At 40.2% G+C, this 24,222-nt stretch overlaps 1 protein-coding gene across 6 annotated transcripts in view; it reads right to left on the reverse strand.

The window, feature by feature from the left end:
- Positions 1–24,222, reverse strand: part of LOC103696273 (glucose-1-phosphate adenylyltransferase large subunit 3, chloroplastic/amyloplastic) — a 125,549-nt gene that overhangs the window by 42,969 nt on the left and 58,358 nt on the right. For all 6 annotated transcript variants that reach the window (XR_005507013.2, XM_039116107.2, XM_088721708.2 and 3 more), the window contains 2 exons: positions 12,101–12,194; positions 11,763–11,875 (listed from right to left, as the gene is read on the reverse strand). Coding sequence is in view for 5 of the 6 variants with exons in the window: in XM_039116107.2 (XP_038972035.2) it covers positions 11,763–11,875; positions 12,101–12,194 (207 nt within the window). In the remaining variant the exon portion in view is untranslated. The remainder of the gene's footprint in view (positions 1–11,762; positions 11,876–12,100; positions 12,195–24,222) is intronic.

Raw genomic sequence — 24,222 nt, forward strand, 5'->3', positions numbered from 1 at the left:
CGAAACCGAACCCGAACCCGAACCCGGGGCGCTAGACACTTCTGCAGGATCGGCCCTGGGAGAATGTTAAAATTTAAGTTTTATAAATATATATTGTGATGAAATTTAAAAGAAAAATATGATTTTTGGATATTAGGTTCTGCGAGAAATTTGTGAGATTAATTGGATTTACTGTGGATCGCGTTCAATGTAAGTAACGAACTGCCTTCTCTAGACTCTTCATTTATATAATATTATTTTTGCATTGAATAAATTGTTAATGAATTTATATTTGATTTATGAATTTTACGAGATGATGATTTGAATGAAAAATGGATATGTGAACTGGAATAATATTTTTCGGATTATTGCTATATTTACTGTTCTTGCATCGTATATGCATATTTAGATCGGATTATGATACATGTATTATGTTACAAAAGAATTTTGATGTACATCAGATTTAGAACTCTCAGCCTGGCTATGTTCTGGACCCTGCCAAGAGGGGGTTATGCATTGGCAATTCTGGCCCCACCACGGGGTATAAGTGTGGTATTCTGGCCCACTCCGCAGGGTATAAGTGCGGTATTCTGGCCCACTCCGCAGGGTATAAGTGCGGTTCTGTTTCTGGCCTAGCCACAGGGTATAAGTGTGGTCGTAGCTAAAGGCTGATGAGATGAATGTGATTTGTTTCGAATCAGATTTATGATTATGTATATGGATATTTGAAAGATATGGATTTTAATGAATTTGTGCTTGAAAAGGAATTGATTATGTTATTATGTTGAGTCATCGTAATTTGTATTTATATTTTATGTTATTATATGAATTGACTAGTTAAGGTGTTTATTACTTACTGGGCTGTCTAGCTCATTATACAATTTCTTGTTGTTTTACAGATTCCGAGAACTAACCTATCAGGGATTTAAAATGGGAGAGCGACTAGAAGAATGGAAGCACAAGTTATCCTAGATTAGGCTTTGTTTAAATTGATGTTTTATCTTTATTGTTCCGCTGCGTATTTAGACTTGTGAGACCTTATGACTTGAGTTAGTCAATGGTAAGATTGCATTTATTTCAGTTGAATAATTTAGAATTACATAATTGAGGTGTTTTGGTTTAGATGCCTTGCATGCTCGTGGGGAGAGTTTCCTACGGGTGTGCGGCGGTTGGCGCAACCCCCGGCTCGCGATCTCGGGCCGGGGGCGTGACAGTGGCATACACTCAAAATTGCTTGAAATATGTTTCATTGATTATATGAATTAGTCTAACCTTAAGATGCAGGAAAGTGTGGATTGAGTCGACCCCAAGCTAAGTGGAGTCGACCCTGGCACACCATGGAACCATCTGGCACACCCCTGCAAAAATGACACAGATGAACAGTAAGTGGAGCCGACCCCATGTATCTTTGAGCCGACCCCAGGTGAGGAGCCGACCCCAAAGAACCTTAAGCCGACCCCAGTTTGAAGCCTCAAGAAAACAACTCTTTGGAATTCACTGAGAGGGCCGACCCCAAGATTCCTTGAGCCGACCCCAATGGAGCCGACCCCAACTAAACATGAGTCGACCCCAAGGTTGTGTTCAAAACCATGTCTCTGGAATCCCTGAGAGGGTCGACCCCAATGGAACTTGAGTCGACCCCACTGTAGCATGGGTCGACCCCAAGAAAGCTTGAGTCGACCCTAGTGAAAACAGCCGAAAATACAAGGTTCTGTGATTCCTGAGAAGGTCGACCCCACTGTAGTAGGGGTCGACCCCAGAGAAAGTTGGGTCGACCCCAGAGGAAGTTGAGTCGACCCCAAGTCTGATGAACAGTAAGTTGAGTCGACCCCAGAAAAGTTTGGATCGACCCCAGCACAGGCAAGGGCATAACGGCTCGTTCTGCAGAAGTGCTTTTTGACCTCCCAACGGCTAGTAACGGATAGTTTTTCAAATCTAACCAATGAGGAGTGACCAATAGAGATGGGCAAGTATTTAAAGTGACACTATTCATCAGAGGAGGTATCTTTTGCCAAGAAATCAAAGTTCATTCAAAAAAAAGCAAGCCCTAGCATCATTCATCAAGGTTCTCCATTTAAGTCTCAAAAAGGAGGTGGTTGAGCAATCTGAGTGTGTATTCAACAGCTCCACCAAACCATTGTGAAGTGAAGGAACCTTGGCAAAGAAAAGAAGAGCATCCTCAAAGCGATAACTATTTTCTCATCTCTTCTATTAGTGTAAAATTGTTATATTTGCTCTTTTAGGAGTTTCAAACTCTTTCTTCTTTATTACTTTGTAAGGTTTGTTGGTGAGCCCGTAAAACCAACGGTGAAAGTTTGTTGGTGAGCCCGCAAAACCTGTTAGATGTATGCCCTAGAAGCCAATCTGGCTGACACATTGTTAATTCTAGGGACATAATTTTGTACTTGATTATTTATTATTGAATAAATAAAAGGCATCTTTTCATTCATATTATTTATGTGTCTATGAATCATCCAAGAAATTAATAAGATGATGATGCATATTCTCAAGAGTTGAGAATTTGAGCCATGTATCATTGGTGATTAATTTCTAAATGCTCCTGATCAATGGATCATCATGAGGACGGTAATCGATCTGATCAGTGCACAGATCACTTTCCTTCTGGATGGACGAGACTTGAGTCCACAGTGTAGGGACACTAAAGTGATAGTGCAGGTGCTTGTTAGAGAACAAGGGTACTGAGCGTGAACAATACAAGAAGTCACTTGGATGTCTATCCACTCGTCAGTGACTTGCTTGATGTTGCAGTAGTGTGACTGGTCCTTTGACCTGCGGTGCTTCGGCTACTCACAGTGAGGTTATTGTAGTTTGACTGCACACATACATGGTCTCTAGCCATATGGGTCCATGCAGTGTAGATTGGCTGCAGTAAGTTCACTGTAGGAGTAGGGTATGCAGCTATAAGGAATCTATCGACCTTGATAGATAAGGAGAGATCCTATGTGATTTATAAGACTGGGTTCGTAAGACCTCGGCCGGGGCAGTATGCACAGTGGAGAAAGAGTTTTCCACTCTCGAACTTAAGTCGAATAAATCTTCACATATGACAGACGATGGGGTTTGACGAGTTGTCCATGACCTCCGTCCTGTAGGGATCCACGATAGTAGGACTGTATCACATGTTAACTGCACCTAGAGGTTCATCTTTCTATTCTACTGGGTAGCCACTACATGCTGCTAGGTGTCACTGGTGGATGGTGGGACTCACAGGGATTATCTCGATGATCGATAAACCCTAATGAGTAGAGTTGAAATCGTTCCAATCCATTAAAAGGAGTTTTCAATGATATCATGATAGAGATCATGATATATCTCACTACCAGTCAGAGTAGAACCTATGGGGTCACACACACTAGAAGTATTGACCGATCCGATGGTTGAATCGTGATTAGGAATCACAAGTAATCAATTCGATTGATATTCAGTTGAAGAAGGAACAAAGGGAATTAATTAATTGGACTTGAAACAAGAGTCCTACTTCGAGTAGGATTCCTAGAGTCCTAATTGGATTAGGACTGGGAATCCTAGTTGGATTAGGACTGGGATTCCTACTTGGAATAGAATTTCTACAATCCTAATTAGATTAGGATTTTTGAATTAAAATTGGATTCCTACTTGGAATAGGATTCCTAGAAGACCTAATTGGATTAGGACTTCGGATTCAAATAGAGTCCTAATTGGATTAGGACTAAAATTAAATGTCCTAATTTGGATTAGGGTTTCTTAAGTCACAATTAATTATTAATCTAATAAATCAATAAGACTCCTAATTGGATTAGGATTGAAGAGTTCAATTGAGTCAAAATTGATTTAAGTTCTAATTGGATTAGGACTTACCTAGATTGGATCCAAATTGGTTCACCCTTGGGCTAAGCCTAATTGGATTAGGGCTTGACCACATTAGGGCATCCCAATCCTTACTTAATAAGGATTAGGGCAACCATGAAGGAGGGGCACACGCCCCTCCTCCTTTTCTTGGCTTGTGGCGGCAACACAAGAGGGGCTTGAGCCCCTCTTGGAAGGTGATCAAGGGCTCCTAATTTGTAGGAGCCCTTCATACCTTTAAAAGGGGAGCAAGGGGGCCGGCGCCCTATTCATGTGAACCCTCTTCTCCTTGCTGCCGTACGCCTCCTTCTCCTCTCCTCTTGGATCAGCCGCAAGCAAGAAGAGAGGAAGCCCCTTGGCGGTCTCCTTGTTCCTCCTCGGTTTGGGATTCAACACAAGGGAAAAGAAAGGCTGTAGTCTGGCTTTTGTTTCCTCTTCATCATCCCTTCTTCTTCTTCCTCCTCTCAAGCACAATCAAGGGTTGATTGAAAGAGAGGAGATCAGCCATCAAAACATATCTCTGCAAGGGAGCTAGCACCCCGGGAAGATTAGAGCGATTGGATCGGTCCTCTGCTTCGTGTGGATACCCGTAGAGGCCGGGCACTTGAACGGCTTCAAGCGAACCTTCATCCTAAACCATGAACTTCAGTTTGCGGTGATCATCTACCCGCACAAGGTGAAGATCTGATCTTCTAATTAGATTAAAAGTTTTTAATCCTTACCCATCTACGAACGGTTCATGAAACAACGTTCATGAGATGAACGTCGATCCCGCACATGCCGATTCCGCTGCCATCTGAATTTTTTTGAAATATCAGCGGCATGGGCGGATTCCCAACAAAACCAACATAGATTTTTGGTGATCCCGGAAAACCAAAGTGTAAAGATTTTTGGATTGTGAGCCCGGAAAACAATCCAACTGTAATCCGCGGAATTATAGTGAATTCCCAAAGGGACGCTTAGGGAGTGGATGTAGGTGCTTAGGAGAGCACCGAACCACTATACTTCTTGTGTGTTTGTATTGTGTATTGTTCTAACTTCACTACACGCACTCAATTAATATTAACTAAACCACTTACTCATCAATTGACTTAATTAAAGGATTAAAAATTTAGAAAAACCAATTCACCCCCCCTCTTGGCTTGTCACCTTGGGCAACAACTCTCCAACTTGCCGATCGATCTATAAAGATACCAAGAGGAGTAGTCGAGGATGTACTTGTCCAAATTGATAAATTCTATTTTCCAGTCGACTTCATAGTATTAGATACCCAGCCTGTCATGAATTGTACCACTCCAATACCTGTCATCTTAGGCCATCCATTTCTAGCTACTTCCAATGCTTTGATCAACTGTCGAAATGGAATAATGAAAATGTCATTCGGGAATATGACTATAGATTTTAATATATTTAACATTTGCAAACAACCCGATAATGACGACGAAAATGATGAAATTCATGGAGTTAATCTGATCGACTCCATTGTAGAAGATGCTCTTGTCCCATCTCCTTCTTGTGATCCTTTAGAAACATGCCTAACTCATTTCGGAAATACAGATATAAACCAAAACTTTAGAGAAATTAGTGCTATATTAGATTCAGCTCCTTTGTTGGATACAGATAGGTGGAAATCTCGTTTCGAAGAGTTGCCCCCACGCAACAATAGTCCTCTACCATCTAGTGTTCAAGCACCTAAACTTGAGCTAAAACCTTTGCCATCTAAGCTCAAGTACGCATACCTTGGTCAAGAAGAGACTTTTCCTGTGATCATATCATCCCAACTCGAACAAAGTCAAGAATTAAAATTGTTAGAAATTCTCAAGGAACATAAGGGAGCAATAGGGTGGAATTGCTGATATCAAGGAAATTAGTCCCTCAATTTGCACTCATAGAATCCACCTAGAAGCTGATGCCAAACCTTCTTGTCAACCTCAACGTCGATTGAACCCAAACATGAAGGATGTGTTTAGGGCAGAAGTTCTGAAACTTCTGGATGCGGGTATGATCTACCCAATTTCAGATAGTAAATGGATAAGTCCAACCCAAGTGGTCCCAAAAAAATCTGGTGTTACTGTAGTCAAAAATGCCAACAATGAATTAGTTCCAACTAGGGTCCCCACTAGTTGGCGTGTATGCATTGACTATAGGAAACTTAATTTTGTCACTAGGAAGGATCACTTTCCTCTACCTTTTATTGATCAAATCTTAGAAAGGTTGGCAGGCCATAAATTTTATTGCTTCCTAGATGGCTATTCAGGTTACAACCAAATTGCAATTGATTTTGAAGATCAGGAAAAGACCACTTTTACATGTCCTTTTGGCACTTTTGCTTACAAGAGAATGCCATTTGGATTATGTAATGCTCCTGCAACCTTCCAAAGATGCATGCTCAGTATTTTCTCTGACATGGTTGAGCGCTTTTTGGAAGTCTATGGATGATTTTTCGGTTTTCGGCTCCTCTTTTGAAAACTGTGTGGACCATTTAAGACTAGTCTTAATTCGGTGTGAGGAGAAGAATCTAATCTTAAACTGGGAAAAGTGTCATTTCATGGTAACTAGGGGAATTGTTCTCGAGCATGTCATTTCATCTGAAGGGATTGAAGTAGACAAGGCTAAAATTGACTTAATTGCTAACTTACCCAACCTAAAAACTATCAAAGATATACGCTCATTTTTGGGTCATGCAGGATTTTATAGGAGATTCATTAAAGATTTTAGCTCAATATCTAAACCCTTATGTAATCTTCTTCAAAAGGAAACCACCCGACTTAATTTGCGTGGTCTGAAGAATGTCAAAAAGCTTTTGATAAACTTAAAAGCTTGCTGACCTCTGCTCCCATCATGCAACCACCCGACTGGTCGTTTCCTTTTGAAATCATGTGTGATGCTAGTGAATATGCAGTTGGGGTAGTTTTAGGGCAAAGAAAGGAAAGGAAGCTCTATGTTATCTACTATGCAAGTAAGACTTTAAATAGTGCACAAATGAATTACACCACTACGGAAAAGGAACTACTCGCCGTAGTATTTGCACTAGACAAATTTAGGTCTTACTTGATTGGATCCAAAATCATTATCTACACTGACCACGCTGCCCTTAAGTACCTTCTTTCAAAAAAGGATGCTAAGGCGCGCTTGCTTAGGTGGATCCTTCTACTCCAAGAATTTTTTCTAGAAATAAGAGATAAAAAGAGGGTAGAGAACGTAGTAGCTGATCACTTGTCCCGTCTCCCTCTTCCAGATTCCATAGACAATTCACTCATAAGAGACACTTTCCCTGATGAGCAACTCTTTGAGATCACGTCGTCACCCTGGTTTGCAGACATTGCAAATTTTCTTGTCACGGATGAACTTCCGATTCATTGGAATAAACAGGACAAAAGAAAGTTTCTGACCGAAATAAAAAATTTCTTCTAGGATGATCCTTATCTTTTCAAATACTGCCCAGACCAAATTATTAGGTGATGTGTACCTAATGACGAATTTATTAGTGTCATTTCCTTTTGTCATTCTGAAGCTTGCGGTGGTCATTTCTCTACTAAAAAAACAACTGCAAAAATTTTACAGTGCGGTTTTAATTGGCCCACCTTGTTCAAAGATTCCCATAACTTTTGCAAAGCTTGCAAGCGTTGTCAAAAGTTAGGTGGGATAACTCGTAGGAATATGATGCCCCTCAACCCAATTTTAATTATCGAAATATTTGATTGTTGGGGAATAGATTTTATGGGTCCATTTCCTCCTTCATTCGGAAATTTGTACATCTTAGTAGCTGTAGATTATGTCTCCAAATGGATAGAGGCAATTCCTTGCAAGAATAATGACCATAAAACTGTTTTAAAATTTTTAAAAGAAAACATTCTCTCCATATTTGGAACGCCTCGAGCCATCATCAGTGATGGGGGTTCACACTTCTGTAATAAGTCTTTTGAGGCTTTAATGCGAAAATATGGGATCACCCATAAAGTCGCCACCCCTTATCATCCACAAACAAGTGGACAAGTTAAAGTATCCAATCGATCAATTAAGAATATTCTGGAAAAAACGGTTAACCCAAATCGCAAAGACTGGTCTTTGCATTTAACTGATGCACTTTCGGCTTATCGTACTGCTTTTAAAAGCCCAATTGGTATGTCTCCGTACCGTCTTATTTTTGGCAAACCGTGTCACTTGCCTATGGAATTGGAGCATAGGGCCTACAGGGCTATTAAAAGATTTAATTCTGATATGGATAAGGCTAGTTCACTACACAAACTTCAACTTAATGAACTAGAGGAAATCAGGAATGAAGCATATGAGAATGCTCGATTTATAAGAACAAAATGAAAGTCTTTCATGATAGAAATATTATAAGGAAAACATTTGAGCCTTCCCAGAAAGTTCTATTGTATAATTCAAGACTTCATTTATTTCCAGGAAAATTGAGATCTAGGTGGACCGGCCTGTTTATAGTTAAAACTGTTTATCCTTATGGAACCGTTGAGATAGAGAATCCAAACAACGGTAATATTTTTAAAGTAAATGGCCAACGTTTGAAGTTATTTTTGGACAACTTTACCCCAAAGGTTGAATCGACCAATCTGGGAGATCTTATTTATCAGGATTGATCTCTATATCTGCTAGAGATCCTCTGTTTGCATCATAATTTATCTCTCTTTCATTTTCTGTTGATATGACAATTGGTGAGCAACAACAGTGTGCAGTCATTCTATCAGGTAAATTCTAACCTTCATCCTTATTATCCTTCATACAATCATTAATGCCATATTTCATGCATTCATGTTGCAACATTGGGGACAATGTTGAATTTAAGTTGGAGGGAGAGATTACTGATGTATTTTTTTTTCTATATATCATACCAATTTTCATATCTTTAAAAAAAATATATATATATATATAATAATAATAATAACAAAAATATATTTTGTTGCATTTAATTACCACTTTAATTTTTTCTAAGCAAATAAACATGTGCAGCTATTAAGGCAAGGAGCACGTTATGACTTATTAGAGACCTATTATTAGATCCCCACACAAGTATTCAATGACAATAGGAAAGCCTCAGGAGTTCACTTGTGTTACCTATATGTTTGTTAACCTTATTCGCAAAAGAAGTACGAGTGTTCTTGTCCTAAAGTTCATGATTTGGTTTTCATATAAAGATATAGTTTGAAATTCCCGGCTAGATCACCTGGGTGCCTTATGTTCTGACCTTGGTTGACCTATAGTCACAATACAGTCATGTTATATATATGTATATATTAAAAAAAAAGAGAAATAATACAGTTTGCCTTCACTGAGTAACCGGGCCTCTTGCCTACAAAGCAGCGAGTGTTCGCGTAAAAAGGTGAAAATGACTTAAAAAAGTGACTAGTCTAGCCTCGTGGCGTAGTCTGGTTCGAGTAAATTAAGTCCGAGGGGTGTTTCACCTAATGCCTTGAGCCAACTGGATCAAGAGTCATTGACCCAAAGCTCGTTACATGGACCTTACTAGAGCCTAATGGAGTTGGACCGTTGTAGTCACTGTGAAAAAAAAAAAAATCTTATTATTATTAAAATAAACATGAGTGGGTTAGTTAAACTAAAACCAAGTGACATACGGATGACTGGTTTGACTCCATTGTTTTAGAACTCTGTGAACCTAAAATGTCTAGTTGGGATTGATAGCTTCATTTTTATGTGCGAACCATTCTAGACAAATAACATGTGATATTCGGAAAATTTAGTGGATCGGGTTCTAACAAATGGTAGTTAACACTTGTAAATTTGAGTAGTGCACCTAGAACTCAAGCGGTACCCAATTGTGGTGGAGGTATAGGTAATCTGAGACGTCACATTTACATTTGCCTTAAGGGTTGCTATGTTTTAGAGTATCTTTTAACTTAAAAATGATGTTTGTGGGTAACATCACTGCAAACCCTCACGAGACAACACTCGTCCACTAGGGTAACCTAGGAGTTTAACGGCTTGTTGCACGTGCTAAGTGCAATCGTAATGCTCTACGAAAGTGAGTATTTATTTTAATTCATGCATATTAATATATATTAATAAAAATAAACAATACTTTTGCACCCTCATTTTATCATTTTCACACTAAATTGCTAGAAACTAGCAATAAGCTAGTTGGGGGGTGTGATGAGAGCACAAAAGTGCAATCTTCATACCATCTTAATTAGTATTATAGCTAATCATTATTATTTGTGTTTGAGTGCAAGTAATCCAAGAGACCCAATAACATTGGGTTTGAGCCCAATGCCCAGCTGCCATGCATGCATCCAACTTCAGCCGTCTGAGTCAATCCAACAGCCATCTTCAAACCGTCCCAGCCAAGAATTCCCAACATCCGTCCGTGGCTTCCGTCTCCCCTGTTTCGAAAACAGAGTCCGAGAGCCTTCCCAACTAAACTCTCCAACCGTCGCACCCCAAGCATCCCAGCAGCCGAAGAGTCCCAAGCGATTCGTGGCATCCAGACTTCATTCATCCCGCGTCTCAAGCAACCGAATCATCCGCGGCTTCAACGCTCCAGCAATCTTGTTTCGGCCGCATCCTTTTCTGCAACGGAAACCAACACGTCTTCGCTTCCTTCCACGCGTTTCAGTCGCGTCCCCGATCCAACTCCGAAGCCAACGTCCCTACATCTGCATCTCCTCCATCCAGTTGGAACCGCGATCTTCTAGCGTCCTTCCGTCTTCCCAGCCACACCTTCAACACGCTGAAGGTGTCTATAAAAGGGATCCGGTGGAGGAAGGAGGAGGACACGAAGAAGGAGCCATTCGGGAAGAGAAAACAATTTCCAAAGCTCTGTTTCTGAATAAGAAGGGAGAAAAGAGTTTATGTTTTATTTTATTGCTAATCCCTTTTTACAAAAATGCTTCCATCTCATATGAGTAGCTAAACCTCTTTTAGCTAAGGCTAGGGAAAAGCCTAGCATTTTCTTTATGTATTTTCTTTAATCATCAATGGGATTTTAATATTATTGATTTGATTTATGGTGCAGTAGATTTATAGAAATTATTTCAAACTTATATATTTTTTTGATTTGTTATTTCCTCCGGGTATAACAGATGCTTAGAAATCCCTGTAGTTTAAAATAGAATTACTGCATGCTGCCCATAAAACTAAATCTATTTTTTTTAATGATTAATTGGTATTTTCACCGCTCCACTTTCCGATTAGGTCTTCACTCAGATCTAACTGAGATAATAGGTGATTAAAAGAAAAGCATGATGAAGTGCTAGGCTGAATCCTGATGCCTTATTTATATTTTTATCAATCCAAATATTATTTAGTCTTTAGTTTTTGTTCCCTGTCAAATCCCTGTGGATTCGATATCGGACTCACCGAGAATATTACTTCGCTACACCCTATACTTGGGGTATTCTACATTTAATTTCTGTTTTAAAAGAGCAAAATTAAAGACGTAGCAATTTCTGCAACAAAAAGAGGGAAACGAAAGCACTTTAACAGAATAGAAACAAGGAATGTGGAAAAGAAGATGCATGATGGTGGAGAGAGTGGAAAAATCAGACCAGTATATGCTATTTATGTAAGAAGCCCTGGAAAATCCCTTTCCTGACTCTGCTACCAGACATCAAAATTCTAATTCTTACACCACTACATTTGTTTTAGGCTCACCTCCTATTCTCTCCTTGCCTTGTAGCCCTACTGTGTTAGCTTCTTTTATTAGTTTCCTAAAAATCCACTTAGGTACTCAACTGCATAACACTCCAATGGTACATTCATGTAAGAGAATCATGATAGCTTACATTGTTTTAAATATAGTAAGTGTAGAATATTTGCTGGTAAAGTAATTTTTATCCCTCAATGTCTCAACATGAAGATTCAGATATCCAAGCATATGATTGAATTAGGATCTCAACGAAGAAGCTTAAGAAAGTTCCCCTCTCTCTAGAAAAGTACTTATTGCAAACTATACATCATACCTTAGAAGATTTAGAAGTATCTCCTTCTTGAATATATATACTCCCATAGAAGCAATATATGGTTTCTTTTCTGCCTCAATTCGTGACAACCCCAATACAGTAGTGTCCACTTCCTGTAATAAAATAGATGAAACTTAGTTGTGATCAATCTTAACACATCTCGCTGCAACTTAACTCCATCACTAGCCTAGCTACATGATGGAATCAAGAGAAAGAACTATGGTATCCAGCCACCAATGCTGTTGGTTGAGGCATATTATCAAAGGCTGACACTCTTGTGGAGGAGTGGAGAGGAAAGCATAACAAAGAAAATAAATCAACAAATTAATGAAGTTTACCATTGCTTTCAAATCTTCTCCTTTTGGCTTTTCACTGAACGAGATGACCCTTCCTTTGTTGTCTATTTTCACCATACCAAAATCTGATGCACGGCTGACATTGGAAAGAAAAACATTCAATCTGAAGTCTGATTCATCTTGTGCAAGACCAAATAAAAGATGTAGACAACAGCGTGGTGCATATGTCTACACAGATATGGTTATAATACACATTAAGTAAATAAAGGACTTTGCACCTGCTGCAAAACTTATGTTGGATGATTGAAAAATACAAGTGTAAACTTGGATGTGATCTTCAAGGCCTAAAATGCCTGTGTACAGAAATATATATTTTTATGAATCTATGCATAAGGTTACATTACACACTGACATTAATATCTTTAACCAAGCCTCAACAATTATAACATCAATGCTAGGCCATTCAAATTAAAAATCCAAAAAGTTGATTTTGATCTAGACCCCCAAAAATGCCCAGGAACCAAAAATCATATGTTTTGAAGATCTCTAACCTACACATCAAGTGGGTTCAAAAACAAACAATATTGATTGTGCTAATGTGCTAAAATACAGATAGGGAACCAAAAACTGAAAATCTACTTCATTGATCATGATACACACATTAAAACATGGATAGATCTGAAATCAATAGGTTTAGATGATCAGATCATAGCAGAATTTAGTATCATGATATTAAAATGTCCATATGTGCGCCAACCTGATGCTTAGATTACCGACCACCAGAAAATATGATCTCTGATTTCTAGGCAGTTCTTGTGCAAAGATCATGTCCAATAGTTTGCATAATCTATTCAGACTGTCCATCATCAGTTTTCAACTATTAAATCTTTTACTAAAAATTTAATATTTAGTGTGTGGCAAAGATCAAGGTCCTTGTATCAACGCCTGTCCTGTTTTGGTCCCAGGTATATGGTATCAGGAAGGACCAAAATGACCACTAACAGTAGGAAAGAAGAGAAAAAAATGCCATGGGATTTCAGGCTGTCCTAAGTGTCAAGATGCAACCATAAGCCCCCAAATTCCGGTGAACGATGGATTTGAACCTAGGTATTTGGTTCCAACACCAAGAGACTTTTACCAATAAGATAATAGGGCACCTTTGGTTAAGCAAGACAATATGCAAATGTTGTTGCTTAAAGAAGTAAGTAACACCTAATTATTGCTATTGCTGGGTTTCTGAATAAATTTAAGTAGATTATTGGTATTGCTCAAAGAGCACCAGACACTCGTTTATGCAAGGTCTGCCATACCGCCCGGTACAGTACGGTATAGCACTTACCGTACCGTACCAAGAGAAAACTAGTATGAAACATATCTTTAAGTCGGTACAAGCTCCGTACCGCACATACTGAGGCATACCGAGGTGCATACCGATCCATACCGAAGCATACCAGGATAAATATTGAGAAAAATGATTAAAGAGGTATTTTGGCATAGAGGTTTACTGTACCGTACTATACGAAACTAATAAGGTACCAATACGATACCTGGTACCGAGATTGCAGACCTTGCATTTATGCTTCAATATGCCTAGCAATTAATTACATTAATTGGTATGGGATTCACTGATGAACAAATGTCAAAATAATATGTTGGTAACAATTTAGTGATTATTTTATTGAATATCATAACCAAAAAGCCTTGTCCTAACAACATGGAGTCGGCTTCATAACACTCCTAAGTCCTAAATCCTAACTAATTAATTGAACAAAAATAAAATCAAAGAACTAGAGACTTTGATACATTATAGGAACCACCAACAATTAAAACTTATGATGAATAATGGGGCAATGATACATCTTTGTACTACATGCACATCTATGTTCTATGAATTAGGCAATGTAACATATATGCTGCATTGCTTTCATACCTAACCCCTTAAGGGAGGCGAATATGCACCAAAATTTTTTTCTAATGCAGCAAAACCAAAAAGGGATGAAAGCAAGGATTTGAATACTGCTGATTCAGTAAGGCATCATTTCTGACAGAAAAGCAGTTTTAGTATTTGCAGGTTATCTCTCTTGAATCGGTCCATACCAACTGTACCGAACCATACCAATCTATGGAAATTGTATACCAATAGTCTATAACGACCCTACGTATTGTTTTTTACTCTTGTTGATATTTAAACCCTTGGACAACAGTGTTGACAAGTTAAAATATCAAATATCAATGATTTTGCTGAATATTAGTTGACTCATGAAATACCAAAGGTCAATAACAAAGAACTCAAGTCGTTATTTGGAATTCAAACATAAATATCAATATAGTAATGCATTGATAGACCAAGATTGGCAATTTGTAATGCAAACCTGCAAAGTTCAATTTTTAAATGTTCGGTTTCAAACTAAGCATTCTTTCCATTTACATTCAAGGATTCCACCATGCAATTAGCAATTATAGTTCACAATTTTATCCAAATATGAATAGAAAATATTAACTCATCACAAATACTAAAGGAGCTTTTAATAAAGCTAGTAAAATATCTTAGTAATTCTAGTATGATGAGACGGTCAGAATTATGATGTTTAAAGGATCTAAAATTGTATGATAGAGTTGATATGCAATTAATTATTCAGAAAAAAGTAAAGACAGATGATTATATTCATCCATTCAGGCATTTGTTGGAGTCATGAGAATGTATTTCTGCTATTATGCCAGTGTTACTAAATTTTTCGAGTTCACTAACAAAAGTATAGGTAGCTAGCCTATGAGATGTCATGGATCACAATCTTTAGGTATGTGTCACATTTACTAAAACTAACAGCCAAATGTTGCCCATGCACTAAACTACAGGAAAACTGAAGAATTGAGGAATTCCTTGCCTATACACTAGGTCATCTCAAAATGGACAGTACAGATGTAGCTGCTTCCCTAAAATGTCGGCTACTTAAACTGAAAATCCAAATCATTGATCCTGAATGAGGCACTATAAAGTAGACAGAAACGAAACCTCAACTTTGGATGTTGATAACCTATAAAACAAATAAAAGCATCATAATATTTTAATTGTCCAGTTTAGGACGACTTGATGCATAGCAAAGGGGTCTCAAAATAAATGGTTTAACAGTTCAGATCCAGATTTTTTCGAATCCCCATCTTCAATATTCATCTGAGCATATTTGACACCAAAGTCGAATGGTTGAGGGCTGAGGCCAAACCTGAAAGACATCACATTAGTCTCTACTCCCACCCCCCTTACTAACTCGAAAAAGTGATGCATAAAATAGAAAACATAGCATTAGTGCATAAGCCTAAGAACATATATATTGCCCAGCAGTTCATGCATGACCTCCAGAGACCACCGAGCCAGAGGAGTCTCATGGGGATCAAGCTAGATATGGAGAGGGCCTACGACAGGATGCGATGGGATTTTGTGCTGAGATTGCTAGTGAGTTTTGGTTTTCAGAGGATTGGATTCGCTGGGTGATGGGATATATCAGGCACCCTTCCTTCGCTATTTTGATGAATAGAACGCCCACACATTTCTTTGAATCCACTGTTGGACAGCGGCAGGGTTGTCCACTATCGCCACTGTTTTCATATTATGCTTGGATGCTTTGTCCAGAGCCCTTCGGCATGCAGCGGAAACTCAAATCTTGAAGGCGTACAGACCGGTGTCGGGGTCTATTCAGATATCTCACCTTCTGTTCGGTGATGGCTGCATGCTACTGGTGCGGGCCACAAGGCAGGCAGCCAGGACAGCAGGTAAATGTGGCCAAGTCTGCAATTACTTTCATCCCAAAGACTAAGGTGCAGGTAAAGGAGTCCATCAGAGAGATCTTGGGTGTGGGTGAACAGGAGAACCCTCTGCAGTATCTAGGAGTTCCCATCACTGGGCACCGACTATATGGCAGGGACTGTGCGGACGTTGAGATGAGCATCAAGCGCAGGCTTAAGGAGTGGCAGATGGGGGCACTCTCTATGATGGGCAGAATTATCCTGGTGCGGTCGGTTCTCAACTCGATCCCAGTCTACCTACTGTCGAACACAATTGTGTCGGTCGCGCTGCTGAGGTCCCTGGATCAGCTGCTCAGGAACTTTATCTAGGGCAGACGAGAGGGCAGAGGAGGCATCCACTTGTTGGCATGGGAGGTGGTATGTCAGTTGACTAGGCAGGGCGGATTGGGGGTTCATTCATTGATGGCGAGGCGAGGTGTTGGCGATGAAACATGCAGCCAGGTACATTTTGGAGTCTGATAGCTTGTGGAGTGCCTTTCTAAGAGCCAAATATGGAGCCCACAGGAGGAGAATGAACTTCCAGGCCGAGCGATAGAGTTCACATGGAGGGAAATATGCCTAATGCTCCCCGGGTACTTGTAGAGATCAAATGGGCGGTTGGTGATGGGCGGTCCATAGATGTACTAGGGGACAACTGGGTGATAGAGCAGCCGCTCGGCCGTATGCTGACTTTGATGGACTCTACTAGATTGGAGAGGAGTCGAGTTCGGGATTCGATGGTTACAAGGGAGAGCAGATGGAATGAGGCACTGATCAGGAAAACCTTTGAGGAGCAGCTAAAGGAGAGTATCCTGGCGATTCCACTACCTCTAGGGGCAGCGCCAGACAGGTCGGTGTGGGCGGCCACTAGGAGGCCCAAGGTGTGTGCCCGAGACATTCAGGGGATGTTAGGAGTTGGCATGGATCGACATTTGAGGGCAGATGGATCTGGAGATCGTGGATCCATCCTTGGGTGGCCTTATTCCTATGGAAGGTAGCCTGGGGATGCCTTCCGACGAGAAGCATGCTGGCCAGGAGGGGCATCAGGATCTCTCCTTGCTGTGCCAGGTGTCCCAACGTTGAGGAGACTATCAGCCACATCCTACTAGAGTGCCCGAGGGCAGTACAGATATGGAGGGCCTTTTTTTTCTTACCTCGAGTTGGTTGTTCCGTCGACGACCTCCTCCGTCAGATGAGGGAGGCCATGCGAAACCCGAGGAGGATTGAGTGGGGGATTATTGGCGCCTACTTGGCGTACCATAGATTGTCGAACAGGAACGCCTAGGTATTTGAGGATGTACAGGTGCCCTTGGGGAGTGTGGTGGAGAGAGCCCTTCTTCAGGCAGCCGAGATCATCAGGGTTATCACGACAACATCATCTAGGATGGCCAGAGACATCTCGGACCCCCCTTCTGCTGCTACAGCATTCAAGATTATTCTTGTCTCGTGGGAGCCCCCACCCCCTGGCCATCTGAAGGTGAATTTCGACGAAAGTGTGTACGGTGGCGTGGACGGTGTAGGTGTGGGGTTTGTGATAAGGAGTAATAACTCGAGGCTGATTGCGACTTAGGGGCAACACATAGCCGGACTGACGGCCATTGGAGCGGAGCTTAGGGTAGCATAGGAGGGCATTACCTATGCGAGACGGGTGTTAGGGGCCGAGCGCATCCTGTTTAAGGGAGACTCAACCACAGTGATCAACTAGATTTGTCTGGGAAAGCCGAGGAGGGGAGACTGTTAGATTTATGCCCTAGAAGCCAATCTGGCTGACACGTAATTAATTCTGAAACATAGTATTATACTTGACTTTATTATTATTAAATAATAATGGGCATCTTTTTCATTCATATTGTGTATATGTCTATGAATCATCTAAGAAATTAATAAGATGACGACATATTCTCAAAAGTTGAAAATTTGAACCATGTGTCATTGGTGATTAATTCCTAAATGCTTCTGATCGATGGATCATCACAAGGACGGTGATTGATCCGATGAGATTAGTGCACAGATTACTATCCTTTTGGATGGACGAGTCTCGAGTCCACAGTGTAGGGACACTGGAGTGATAGTGCAAATGCTTGTTAGAGAACAACGGTACCGAGCGTGACTAAAGCAAGAAGTCACTTGGATAGCTATCCACTCGTCAGTGACTTACTTGATGCGGCAGTAGTATGACTGGTCCTTTGACCTGTGGTGCTTCGGCTACTCACAGTGAGGTTGCTGTAGTTTAACTGCACATTTACATGGTCTCTAGCCATATGGATCCTTGTGATGCAGATTGGCTGCAGTAGGTTCACTGTAGAAGTAGGATGTGCACCTATATGGAATCTATCGACTTTGGTAAATAAGGAGTTGTCCTATGTGATTTATGAGACTGAGTTCGTAAGACCTCGGCCGGAGTAGTATGTACAGTGGAAAAGGAGTTTTTCACTCTCGAACTTAAATCGAATAAATCTTGACATATGACAGGCGATGGAGTTTGACGAGTTACCCATGACCTCCGTCTTGTAAGGGATCCACGATAGAAGGACTGTATCATATGATAACTGCACCTAGAGGTTCATCTATTCAATTCTGCTGGGTTGCCACTACATGCTGCTAGGTGTCACTGGTGGATAGTGAGACTCACAGGGATTATCTTGATGGTCAATGATCCCTGGTGAGATGAGTTAGAATTGTTCTAACCCATTGAAAGGAGTTTTCAATAATATTGTGATAAAGATTACAATATATCTCACTACCAGACAGAATAGAACCTATAAGGTCACACACATTAGAGGTTTTGACCAATACGATAGTTGGATTGTGATCTGGATCATAATAGATCTTAATTATCAATTTGATTGATAGTTGGTTTAACCCATTAAGAGTTAGTGAGTTGAAGAAGGAATAATTGCAATTGGATTGCAATTTGATTGAATCAATTGGACTTAATTAAATTGAGCTTGATCTTATTAAATAAGGTTTAAGAGTCCTACTTGGAGTACGACTCCTAGAGTCCTAATTAGATTAGGACTGCGAATTATTAGAGTCTTACTTGGAGTAGGACTCCTAAAGTCCTAATTGGATTAGAACTAAAAATTATATGAGTCCTACTTGGAGTAGGACTCCAATAGTCCTAATTAATTTGATCTAACGGATAAGGATTAAGAGTCCTCATTGGATAAGGACTCTTTGTAGCCACCTAATCCTCTTTAGAAGAGGATTAATGCACCCAAATTAAATCAGCCGCACGCCCCTACTTAAATTGGTTTGGGGCGTGCGTGAGCCCAAAAGAAAGGAGGGGCGTGCGCCCCTCCTAATCTGATTAAGGGGGCTGATGGCGTGGGGCTCTTCCTAGTTTTTAGGAAGAGCCACGCCTAGGGCAAAGGGAATAAAAAGGAGGCTGGAGGCCTCTCTCTTTGTTCTTGGTTTTTGGTGTTGGCGGCCTCCTTCTCTCCCTCTTCCTCCTTCCACCGCAAGCAAGGAAAAAGAAAAGAAGTGGGGCGTGGCCTCTTCTTCCCTCTTTCTCCTTCATCTTCCTCTTAAGAGCAATCAAAGAGCTGGTTGTTCAAGAGAGAGTTTCAGCCATCAAAAGTAATCTCTGCAAGGGAGCTAGCACCCTAGGGAGAATCAACCGCTTGGATTGGTCCTCTTCCTTGTGTCGATACCTGTAGAGGCCGGATACGTGTGCAGCTTCAAGCGAGCTTTTCAATATAACCACGATCATCAAATTACAGTGAACATCTACCCGCACAAGGTGAAGATCAGCTCTTTTCCTTTAAAGTTTTAATCTTAATCTATCCATGAACGGTTTTAAGATATATTCATGCGATGAACGGACCGTGCATGCGTATTCCGCTGCGGTTTTAATTTTCTGCGGCATGCACGGTTTACCAACAGTGGTATCAGAGCCATGTTTGCGTAGATTAAGATTAAGATTAATGATTAAAAGTATGATAGATCTGAAAATTTAAAGATTATGCTTGCTAAATTTTTCTGAATGCAGATTTTTCAGTTTGTTGATTTTTCTGCTTGCTGATTTTTCTGCTTGCTGATTTTTCTGCATGTTGATTTTTCTGCATATAGATTAATGATTCTATTGCTGCGTTAATGAGATTACAAGTAAATAGAATCACGTCTTGCAGAATCATGTCTTGCAAGATCAGCGAATCATATGATGACATAAATAGTTAAATATTCAAATCTGTAATTTTATTCATGCATGAGATGCATGTGGTGATGATCATGGATGGACCCCTTATGTGTTGAAATGTTCTGCAATGTTCTGTGATGTTATGTGATGACATGTAATTCAGAAATTCAGATGCCTGCAAGCATCTTATATTGATGTATTCAGAAACCTGCGAGTCTCATCAAAAAGGGAATGTAACTATTGTTTTAATTAGCATAGTTTTCTGGGTTGTAATCTGTGATGTGTTTGCACGTCAATGGTTGATCGATGCATGCCTCCACAAGCACGAATTGCGCGGATCAAGATCAAGAGTTAATTGGAGATAGATCAAGGAGTTGATCATGATTGGATCAAAGGTGCTCTAGATCGAATCAAGAGTTGAAGACGATCTAACCAATTGACATGCATGTGCTTGTACTATGACCCTCATCCTGGATCCATGATCATCACCAGTTACTTTTACGTTTATGTTTAGCGGATAGATTATTATTTGCATGAGATGTAAATAATTAAAATGATGATAGAGACCTAAATAAAATCTCCTCGGATATATATTAAGTCCAGCGGTCTTCCACCGTAGTAGAGCTGCTAACGTCTTTCCGATGTTGACTTGTCTCGGCTGGTCACAGTGGTCAGTTGCATCGGAGGGTGGGACCACTCTATTAGCATGAGATGTTGCGGGGTAAAGATAGGGTTGGGCCCAATTAGTGTAAGGTGAGGGACCCAATGACGGCTTTGCTTCTGCGGTTATACGGTGAATCTGACTTAACTAAGGAATGGAACCAATAACTATTAGGTGAGGCCTTCATGACTTAGAGACTGGATAGTGCTGCAACTTGCTTGAGAAGCATTGTACAAGAGTTGTACACTCATCATTTTATGTCGCCAATAACTGTGAGATGAGGTCGCATGTAAATCGATGGGACCGCAGTACCCACTTGAAACTCTAGTCGCGAAGGATTTTCGTTTCTCTACCTAAGAAGTATGAGAGATTCGAGGAAATAGTGAGAGGTGTATTTGTTTTAAAAGACCCTAAAACAAATTAAGTCCAAGTACAAAATCTAACTATAATCTTTACTCTCTACAGATCACAATGTCAGCTTCTAACCCTTTGACCCGAATTCTCGAGACCAACTGTCTGACTAGAACCAATTATAAAGATTGGCTAAGAAATTTGAAAATTGTTTTGAGTTGCGAAAAAATAGATCATGTACTCGACAATGATATCTCCTCATTACCAGCCTGTCCGACTACTAATCAACGTGCTACACATAATAAGTGGACGGATGATGACATCAGGGTCAGGTGCTACATTATGGCATCTATGTCCAATGATCTCCAATGCCAGCATGAGAATATGAAAATTGCCAGGGGCATATTGACTCACCTGCAAAAGTTGTATGGTGAGCAAAGTCGCACAACACGTTTTGAAGTGTCTAAAAGGCTCTTCAAAACAAAGATGCGCGAAGGGCAGTCTGTCCATGATCACTATTTGACTATGATCCGGGATCTATAGGAGCTTGAGAAGCTCGGCATGACCATGCATAAGGAGCTGCAAGTGGATTTGATCCTGCAATCCCTTTCAGATTCATTTGGGCAGTTTATTGTAAACTACCATATGAAAAAAATTGATTGCACCAAGACCGAATTGTTAAATATGTTCGTAACTGCTAAAGGGGCCTTGAAAGGTTCAAGGGGCATTATTCTCGCTGCAAAGTTGGCTTCTACTTCTAAGAGAAAGTCTACTTGGAAGAAGAAGAAGTCCGTGAAGAAGCAGAAGAACGAGAAAAAGCCAAAGAAGAAAGTTCAAAAGAAAAAGGCTGATGATAAAGAAAAATATTTCCACTGCAACGACGACGGCCATTGGAAGAGAAACTATCCTTTATATCTGAAGAGTCTGAAGAACGAAAAAGGAGACACACCTTTGGAAGGTATGTTAGCCCTGCTCGTTATTTAAACTAATCTAACGGTTTCTTCTACTTCCAGTTGGGTTATTGATTCTACTTCTAATGCTCACTTATGCACTACGCAGGGTCTAAAGGAGAGTAGAAGGTTGATGGTAGGTGCAGTAATCCTTCGGATTGGCAACGGGGCAAGAGTTGCTGCTGTGGCTGTGGGCACCTATCCTTTGTGACTACCGTCTAGATTTAGTTTGATACTTAGAGACTGTTATTATGTACTTGTTGCTAGCAAGAATTTGATTTTTGTTTCATGTTTAGCACAGGATGATCATGTTTTTACTTTCAATAAAGACTACTGTTCCATTTATTTTAGAAATAAATTGGTTGCACGAGGTTTTATGATTGACAGTCTTTATCACTTACATATGGATGTATCTATGAATGTATTTGAGCAAGTAGTGAGTGCCATAGGATCCAAAAGATCCAGAGATGAGATAAACCAGACGTATTTGTGGCACCTCAGACTTCGCCATATTGTAGAAGACAAAATAAACAAATTGAAGAAAGATGGGCTTCTCGGTCATATCCAGTTTGTGAATCCTGCCTTCAAGAAAAAATGGACAGATTATCATTTGTATGACATGGGGAGAGTACCACTGAGATACTTTTTTCTGGTACACACTGATGTGCGTGGCCCATTCGATGTGCAAGCCAGGGGTCGTTATTCATACTTCATTACCTTTACCAATGATTTTTTACGATATGGGTATGTGTATCTTATGAGACAAATCTGAAGCTTTTGAAAAGTTCAAAGAGTTTAGAAATGAAGTAGAAAAACAAACTGGAAAACCTCTTAAAGCTCTTCGATCAGATCGAAGAGGAAAATACCATAATGAAAAATTTCGTGACTATCTCAAGGAGAATGGCATAGTCTCACAATGGACCCCTCCAACATCTCAACTCAACGGAGTGTCGGAGAGGAAGAATCGGACTCTATTGGATATGGTCCGGTCCATAATGAGCTTCACTGATTTATCCTTGTTTCTTTGGGGAGATGCCTTAGTTTCTGCGATTTACTTATTGAATAGAGTTCCCTCTAAATCCGTTCCTACCACATCGTATGAGATATGGCATGGTAAGAAGCCGAGTCTTGGTCATCTCAAGATTTGGAGATGTCTGGCCCACGTCAAGAGACTACAGGCGGACAAGTTAGAAGCTAGGACCATGAGTGCTCGTTTTATAGGATATCCTAAAGAGTCATTAGGATACAAATTTTACGTCCCAGAGAATCACAATATTTTTGTGAGTCGACAAGCTATCTTCTTGAAAAAATAATTTATCCATGATAGAGGCAGTGGGAGAAAAATTGAGCTTGAAGAGAAAGTCTCTGAAAAGCAACGAATCATGAAACCTATAGAACCAGTTCATACTGAGCCAGTACATGTAATACCTCCTCCACCTCGTAGATCTAGTAGGATCTCCCATCCTTCTGAAAGATACTTAGGTATGCTTACAGAGGATACTGAGAAAATGTTCCTCGTGGGAGATAGAGAACATATACAGGATCCCAATACCTACAATGAGGCGATGTTGGACATTGATTCCGAGAAATGGCTAGGAAGCTATGAAGTCAGAAATAGACTTCATGCATTCCAACCAAGTTTGGACCTTAGTGGATCCACTAGAAGGTATAGTACCAATTGTTTATAAATAGATCTACAAAAGAAAGATAGGTTCGGATGGAAAGGTAGAGACCTATAAGGCACGGTTAGTGGCGAAAGGTTATAGTCAGCGCGAAGACATTGACTATCAAAAAACCTTTTCATCTGTGGCCATGCTGAAGTCCATCCGAACATTGTTTGCTATTGCAGCATATCATAATTATGAAATCTGGCAGATGGATGTGAAAACTGCTTTTCTAAATGGATATCTTGAGAAAGATATCTATATGGAGCAGCCTTTAGGTTTCACTTCTAGTGATGGAGATCATAAGGTCTGCAAACAGCAAAAGTCCATCTATAGACTCAAGCAAGCATCTCAGAGTTGGAACACTTGTTTCAATGATGCGATCAAATCGTTTCATTTCATCAAGAACGAAGAGAAACCATGTGTTTATAAGAAAGTCAGTAGGAGTGCTGTCATATTTCTCGTATTGTACGTGGATGACATCCTCCTAACTGGGAATGATATTCCCATGCTAACTTCGGTCACTAATGAATTCTCTATGAAAGACCTTGGGGAAGCATCCTATATTTTGGAGATTAAGGTCTATAGAGATAGATCTAAGAGGATGCTAGGCCTATCAC

The sequence above is a fragment of the Phoenix dactylifera genome, chromosome 5 (genome assembly GCF_051530095.1).
Source record: "Phoenix dactylifera cultivar Ajwa chromosome 5, Ajwa_hap1_PhDact_Kaust_v1.1, whole genome shotgun sequence".
NCBI lineage: Eukaryota > Viridiplantae > Streptophyta > Magnoliopsida > Arecales > Arecaceae > Phoenix > Phoenix dactylifera.